Source organism: Geospiza fortis, unplaced genomic scaffold, assembly GCF_000277835.1.
Source record: "Geospiza fortis unplaced genomic scaffold, GeoFor_1.0 scaffold55, whole genome shotgun sequence".
In the NCBI taxonomy this organism is placed as follows: Eukaryota; Metazoa; Chordata; class Aves; order Passeriformes; family Thraupidae; genus Geospiza; species Geospiza fortis.
Window position 1 is genome coordinate 5,651,715 of NW_005054308.1, and position 7,661 is coordinate 5,659,375.

The following is a 7,661-nucleotide window of genomic DNA, read 5'->3' on the forward strand; positions in this document are numbered from 1 at the left end:
CTGGGGCCGGGCCCGGGGGTGGCAGATCTCGGGGTGCGGGGCTCTGGGTACCCCGTTACCCCCCGTGACACCCGACCGGGCCCCTCATCCTGCGCTTCGCCCTTTCCAGATGAGGACGGGGACCTGATCGCTTTTTCCTCCGACGAGGAGCTGGAGCTGGCGATGCCCTACGTGCGGGATGGCGTATTCCGTGTTTATATCAAAGGTACGGCCGCGTAGCTCCGGAGGGCACGGCGGGGCTCGGCTGAGCGCTGGGCACCTCCCGGCAGCGCTCCCAAAGCCAGCCCAGCCCTGGCCCTTCCCCGTGTCCTCGAGGGCCTGGTGGAAACTGCGGCCTCTGCGGGGGAGGTTAAATAAAGGGCAGTGTAGTATGACAGAACGTGAATTTGAGGTGGGATAAACAAACCGCAGGTTTCCTCCTGGCCCTATCAGCTGGCCCAGTGCGAGGCTCTGTTGTCATGCTCGTTCCCTGGATACACTAAACTGGCACTGGTATCCTAAATATTCACAACAACATGTTAGCCTTAATTCCATTTTCCCAGGGCATAGTTGCTCCCTAGTCCCTTGTGTTCAGGTAGAGGCCCTAAAAGCTTTATCTGTAGTCCATCTAATGAGCCACACCTGTTGTCCCCGTTCTCATGTTAATGCTTCCTGGCATCCGCTTTCCTAACTCCTTCTCCAGAAACATTTTGTTCTTGTAGTGCTTGGGAAAGTAGGATGAGAAGCCAGATGAGGTGGTGCAGTACTAATCTAAAATAAGCATGCCAAGAGATACTTAGGATAAGGTATGCTTGGTTTCAGGAGAAGGTATCTTTGCAAAACCTCTTTGCACGTGGTTTAAGGTCTCTTACATGAGCCTGGCTTAGGCTTGACAGCCAGTGTAAAAATAAACTGACCTAGTAAGTCAACACTGCTCTGATGGGCTGTTTGTGCTTCCTCCTCTGCCTGACTTCCAGGCTGTAAATAGTAACCTGATCTTGATGTGAAGTTTCCTTTCCTTAACAGAGAAAAAGGAGTGCAAGCGGGAGCACCGCTCGCAGTGCAGCCAGGAGCCTCCCCGCAACATGGTGCACCCCAACGTCATCTGTGATGGCTGTGAGGGACCTGTGGTGGGCACCAGGTTCAAGTGCAGTGTCTGTCCAGACTATGACCTGTGCAGCACCTGTGAGGGGAAGGGCATCCACAAGGACCACAACATGGTGATGTTCCAAAGCCCACTGCTTAATCCATTTGAGGTGAGCAAAGTCTCTCAGGGGGAACTGATGAGTGAGAGATTCCCCAAATTCAAGTCAGGAGTTTCAGTTGCTCAGAACCCAGTGTCACATGAGTGTCACTCTTTACAGTGGCTTCCCCGAGGACGCTGGCTCCGTAAAATGCGCCATGGAGTTCCACCCTTCCCATGGATGCACTGCTGGGGCTATCCTGGGCCTGCAGCTCCCTGCCAGAACTCGGAGCAAGCTGAAGCCACCGCTGCAGCCCCCAGTGCACCTGCTGCAGAAGGTGAGAGGAGATGCCCTGGTAGACAAGGTGGTGGTGGAGCCTGAGACCAGCTGAGGTTCTGCAGGACAGGGTAGAGTCTAGGTGGGAAGACAAACAAAGGAATAAATCTAATTTGCTTGAAATAACTGGCACCTTTCAGCACTAAGTGTGATTACTTTAAGGTGTGCCTGGGTCCATGCAATCAATGAGGATGCAGATAAAGTATCTGGAACCCAACCAAGCTGAGCTGTTAGGTCAAGCATGTCACTATTCTACTCCAGATCTGCCTTTCAGCATGGGTAATGAGCCATAACAATTCTAATGCTGGCTTTCTGTTACAGAGGTGGCTCAGTTAGTTTTTCTCTGTAGTGCTTTGTTCTGTAATGTATGTGAGTGACAGGAATGAGCACTAAGCTCCTGTGGGGACACACCCTCTGCAGGTGCCATTTCCCTTGGAGTTTGTGTGTGCTAACAGAAATTGTTTTTCTAGAAGCTTCTACTAACAGCCAGCCTCAGGACCCCAATGTCACCTTCCTAAAGAATGTTGGGGAGAGTGTTGCAGCTTTTCTGAGTCCCCTGGGTAAGTGACCTACAGTTTCTTACCAATCCCTGAGACTGGCTTACAGGTCTGTTTAACAGGAGCAGCAGTCAGTTGTTATGACTGGTCTTGGCACTACCTCCTGTATCCTAAGTCTCAAAGGCTTAATTTACACTTGGATACTAATAATGCTTAGGCTTAGAACAGCCACTCAGTACCTTTTCTTTGAGGAAAGATTTCATTAATGTGTCAGCACTGTAATACTAACTTCAAGTCAGTGGTGACTCTGGATTTTGCCTGGTTTATGTGGACATTATTAAAGAAGGCTTTGCATTTTAATTCCTGCATGTTACATGGCAGATTGTAGGATAACAGAAACCTTGAGTGTAGAGCAGGATTGATCCATTTAGGACTGTGCTTTGGAAAAACCTCTTAAGACTTTGTCCACCTCAAATGTTTTTCTAGGTATTGAAGTTGATATTGATGTGGAACACGGAGGACAGAGAAGCAAAGTGACTCCCACTTCTGCCAACCAAGAGAAGACCAATGCTGAGGCAACCAGCAGTGCTCCAACCCAGAATGTTCAGACCAAAGCAGACTGGAATAACACAGAGTCTGCTGCACAAGTAAATACCATTGCAGAACAGATGCAAGACATGGTGGTAGATCCTGTGCCCACACAAATGGAAGATGGCAGCTTCCACTCCCAGGTACAGGAACAACAGTAATTGAATACAATCACTTAGCATGTACTGTGGGAGTGAATATTAAGATGAGAGCAGATTAAGTGATATACAGCATCTTTATAGATTTACAGCAAAGGTGGTGGGACTTCTTGTGGATGTAATTCTTTATATTAAAGGCAAATAGTAGGAGTGTGCATACTGCCTGGAAAGCACTGCAGCACCTGGGTCCTTTTTATTCCATTTTAGGAACACAGTGAGTCTAGCAGTTCATCAGGGGGTGAGGACGACTGGACCCACTTATCATCCAAAGAAGTGGATCCTTCCACAGGTGAACTGCAGTCTCTGCAGATGCCAGACACAGACGGTCCCAGCTCCCTGGATGTGCCTCGGGATCCTCCCCAGCCAGGACCTACAGGACTGCGAGAAGCTGCTCTCTACCCACACCTGCCCCCAGGTAGGAGAGTGGGAGCAGCTTTCATAGCTAAGAGTAACTCTGGATTGGGAACTGCCAACTTGGCCTGACACAAGCAGACTTGTTTTAGAGGTGGTAGAAACGAAGGTTGTGTAAGATAGTGCTAAACCAGTCCCTGACTTGGGCAGGTTTGGCAGCCCTTGCACCCTGTTGGAGATGATCAGGTGGTTCCTCTCTTGAATGTGGGCTGCTAAGTCTTAACCAGATGTCTGACCTTGAGCTAATATGCCATTTGAGCAGCACAAAATAGGTGCTGTCCTCAATCATGTCCTTGCTGTGTACTGCTCAAGAGAGCCTTTTAATGCAGGATGTGGACCAGTACATCCTGTGGCTATAGGGCAGCGCTTTGCTGTGGGAGCCAGTAACAGTATCCAAGGTCCCTCAACTGACATCAGCAGCACTGAGTCCCACAGCAAGGCCAGCTGAGCCTGACTAAGCACTTTCCTTAGCTCTGATTGTGTATTGTTTATGTCAAACATCTGCACTCCTGGGAGACAAAGAAGAGCATGTCTCCTCTCGAAGAGTGCTACTAAAGCCTTGCCTGGTTTTTCAGTTACGTGAAATAGCTGAACTCTGTTCTTCCCACAGAAGCTGACCCTCGCCTCATCGAGTCTCTGTCCCAGATGCTCTCCATGGGCTTCTCTGATGAGGGTGGATGGCTCACTCGGCTCCTGCAGACCAAGAACTGCGACATTGGGGCAGCACTAGATGCCATCCAGTATTCTAAGCAGCCACCTCACTTGTAGTAGTAACAAAAAGCACTTTTCTAGCTGAAAGCAGATAAGGCAGCATGAGCTCTTGTGGTTCATCATTCTTCCTACTCTGGGTTTCTGTCTCATGTTCTTAAGTGCTTGTAGAATGGAGGAAAAATAAATACTACTGCATGTCATGTGTCTGTGGAACATTTCAGTATCACAGCTACATTATTTATGGATGAGGCTGAAAACACAAAGCAGCCCAGGACTGCTTGCTGCACATACTTTGGTGTACACTTAGGAAGAGAAATCCACTGCTTTGCTGGCTCTGGAGCTTGCTTACAGCTCTGGAGGAAAGGGTTGCTATGGGAGATTTCAACAGAGATGTAGTTCGGGGAAAAAGAGCTGTAGTTTGTAAGGCGGAGTTAATCACAGATTTTAATTGTACAGGCCAGGAATCCCTAAAGCCTGGGAGCTGACCTAATTCCTATTTCTAGCTGCTGAGGTTGCTAGACAACCCTGTAACCTGAGAGCAAGAGTCTCTCCTTCCTTTCCTTGCCCCCCATACAACCATCAAGCAAGTAAACAACTTTAATAGTGCAGTTCTCTATGGCTTTGAGTGAAACCACCTTTAGTTCAAAACTGTCTCAGTAAACAACATGTCAAATACATTAGAACCAAGAAAGACATGCCAAAGATGCCTGAAATTCAGATATCATCATCAAACTCCTCACCTGTGCAGAAGAGTTGCTCACAAGAAATGTTGCTCAGCTTTGGTCTAGGGTAAGAGTTAACAAGGGTGTTTGGCCTCCCCGTGGTATCCAAGCAGCACCTTCCTCCAGTGGTCTCTGCAGCAGATCCCACCCTTAACACCTGGTTGTGAGATTCTCTGAGCACATCCTCAACTGAGCACATGCTGCTGGGCAGTGTTGAGGCCAGATCCTCAGTACTAGCAACACACTTTTTAAATTTAAAACCTGTACCCTGAGGCAGAGTTCTTCCAGCCTGTTCTGAGCACCTCCAGGTCCCACCAGCAGCTGTGTTGTCCAGCCCTACACCTCCACTGCCCTCCTGTAGTGCCATGGTCACTGCAGCAGCATTTTCACTAGAGCTGTCAGATGATGAGAGAAATTTTCCCCACTTGGATGGTTTGGTACAAGCAGCTGGGGGCTGTGTATTCTCCTCAGGCACTACAGTCTCAGAGACAGCAGGAACTACACTGCCTCCAGAACCAGCATCTCCATCAGGCACTGCTACAAAGTATTTCTTGCACTGAAAGAAAGGAGAGAACTTGGTTATAAATGCAGCATAGAAGCATTAAAGGTTTCATTGACTTTGCTTAAATAAAACCTTTCAGAGAGAAACCCTCAACAGTTTTTTTTTTTCTCCCCAGTCATTCATTGGCTTGCTTGGAAAAGAACAGAGAAAGACTCATAAAAATTCAAAATTATGATGATACAAAAGAAGTCAGAAGCATCTTCTATAGCTAAAATACCTCAGTGGTTTTAACTTTTTTGGCTTGATAGACAAGCTGAGAAACTCCACTTTCTTCTGCATGCTCCGGAACATCACTGGAGAGGAAGCGCTTCAGGTGTTTCCTGGCCAAGAGAACCATTCACAAAGAGGACATATTAGATCCACTGTGATTCTTTTCACAGGAGGGGTTCATAAAATGGATGGCTTTGTCCCCAAGTACCAAATCCCTCAGCTCAGGTCATACACTGCAACCTGCACCTGAGCTCAGATCTCAGAGTTGAGCTCCCTCCCACACCTCCAAATCAAGTGTCACCACTCGGGGGCAGGAATTGCAAAACCAAGTTCTCTCTGTACCTTTGTTCTCCCACAGTGTTCTTTCTCTGGGAACAGAACTGTTGCCTTTCCAGAGCTGCCTCCTCCTCATCTTCCTGATCCTCACTCTCCTGGTCCAGATATTTACTCCAGCGACTGCCTTCTGTCCTTCCCTCCTACAACACTGGAGAGTTACTAAAACCAGCAAAACCTGGGGGTTCTCATTTTTGGTATTGTTACACATGTGCTGAATGCTCAAATCGTGGATCAGTTTAGGATGGCACTCCTGTATCATTCTCAGGATTTATCAAATAATTTCTCTGATTTGATACACCATTTCAGCTGTCTGAACCACATAAAGGAATCACTGGTTTCACCAGAATTCACCCAGGACAGAATGGGTTTGTATTTACCTCAGCTTTACAGGGATCTTACCTGCTGGACTGAACTGTCCTCATGCTGTGCTGCTCTATTTTTGCTGTCATTTACAGAGTCTTCTACACACCTAAAATAGAGGTTTAAACTACAATTTCTAGAACATACTCCTGTCTATTGATTTATAGGCTTCAAATCAGCCAGTCATTGCACAAGGGATTAAATAGAAAGCATGGATAGGAACACTGGATAGAAGACATATCAGAAAAAACAGGATCTATGGAAAAACTTATGCTAAATGAATGATTTACAAGATGCATTGCACAATTACTTGATTAAATCTAGTTACAGGCTCTAGTTAGAGCCTTCCTTGTTGCTATACAAAATTGCAAGTTTGATCTAAAGCCACTAATTATGAAATGATAAATTTTAATTGCTCATAACGAGGCATATAACAGTGTTTGTTTGCTACAACAGTTTAAACTCACTCATTTTATCCCATGAAAGCAAGGAAAAGAGAAGTTGTTTCATAATGTTTTGAATTTCACAATTCTTTGAGAATAAAAATAGCATCACTTTTTGATAAAGTGAACAATGAGTTTTCTTACCCAAGCCTAACTGTGAAGCACTGTGTAGTCACAAGCAAGTTATGTAACTATCCTTGACTGATCTCTGAAAATAAATTTGAGTAAAAAGGAGGCTGGATGAGTTCAAGACCATTTCAAGATTACATGATTTATAAACAGATTCAGAAATGAAATAAACAGGAAGGTGCTACTCAGATTTTCCAGCCCAGCAGGAATTACACTGAAGTGTTTGCTCTGAACAAGTCTCTTATCACTAGCAGCAGTGATTGCTCAACAGATTCACATTGTGAACTCCCTAAATGCCAACAGTTAGGCAGCAACTTCTTCAAATGGATGTTTTTTCAGGATGTAATGTGTAAAAAAAAAAACCAACAAACCCAAACTCTATTGTGTACATATTAATGAGTAAAGGCCTGACCAACACATGCTGTTGATCACCTATAGTTATCTGAAAGAAATCCTTATCTAAAGAAACATACCGGGACACTAAACCCCCAACAAAGAGCTTGTTCTATGAGGTGAGGCCAAAACCAGCACGGTCAAGGCTTCTCAACAGGCCAGAAAACCCAGTTGTGACATGCTCGGGTTGGCCAACAGGCACTGGATGTGTGAAGATGCACATCAGCTGCAGCACATCAAAAGCAATGAGCAGGTAAAGGTTAAACACCGTACCAAGATGTCCATCCAAGCGCCTCCTCTGCTTCACCCTGCAGCAAGTTCAGCTTCTGGACGTGGCGCCTACACTCCAGGCCCGAGCCCTGCCCGTAAACCTGCACAGAATGAATGGGGACCGGGCTGAGGGAGCAGCCAGAGGGGCACAGCACGGGGTGAGGCGACAGCCCAGGTGTCACCGAGGGCCAGCACACGGGGCTGAGGGTGCAGGGCTGCCCTCACCTTCTGCACGGCCTGCCGCTGGCCGCACACGCTGCAGCTCCACCGCCCGCTGCGCTTGGCCTGGGAGGGCACAGAGGGGTCGGTCAGGGCCCGGAACCCACTGCCCCCGTCCCGTCCCGTCCCGTCCCGTCCCATCCCCACCTGCTG

General features: G+C 47.3%; 2 protein-coding genes across 2 annotated transcripts in view; one reads left to right on the forward strand and one right to left on the reverse strand.

Moving 5' to 3' along the window:
• The window catches only part of SQSTM1 (sequestosome 1), a 14,438-nt gene extending 10,374 nt beyond the window's left edge, over positions 1-4,064 (forward strand). Inside the window, exons 2-8 of the mRNA XM_031055192.1 lie at positions 110-205; positions 1,006-1,235; positions 1,344-1,500; positions 1,970-2,059; positions 2,483-2,727; positions 2,950-3,157; positions 3,764-4,064. Of these exons, the coding sequence (XP_030911052.1) occupies positions 110-205; positions 1,006-1,235; positions 1,344-1,500; positions 1,970-2,059; positions 2,483-2,727; positions 2,950-3,157; positions 3,764-3,921 (1,184 nt within the window). The 3' untranslated portion in view covers positions 3,922-4,064. The remainder of the gene's footprint in view (positions 1-109; positions 206-1,005; positions 1,236-1,343; positions 1,501-1,969; positions 2,060-2,482; positions 2,728-2,949; positions 3,158-3,763) is intronic.
• Positions 4,065-4,078: 14 nt separating this feature from the next.
• MRNIP (MRN complex interacting protein) lies at positions 4,079-7,649 on the reverse strand. Its single transcript, XM_031055193.1, has 6 exons — positions 7,515-7,649; positions 7,293-7,390; positions 6,094-6,163; positions 5,701-5,834; positions 5,366-5,468; positions 4,079-5,142 (listed from the first exon to the last, which is right to left on the reverse strand). The coding sequence occupies exons 1-6, from the start codon at positions 7,647-7,649 to the stop codon at positions 4,579-4,581; spliced, it is 1,104 nt and encodes a 367-aa protein (XP_030911053.1). The 3' UTR covers positions 4,079-4,578.
• Positions 7,650-7,661: the final 12 nt, after the last annotated feature.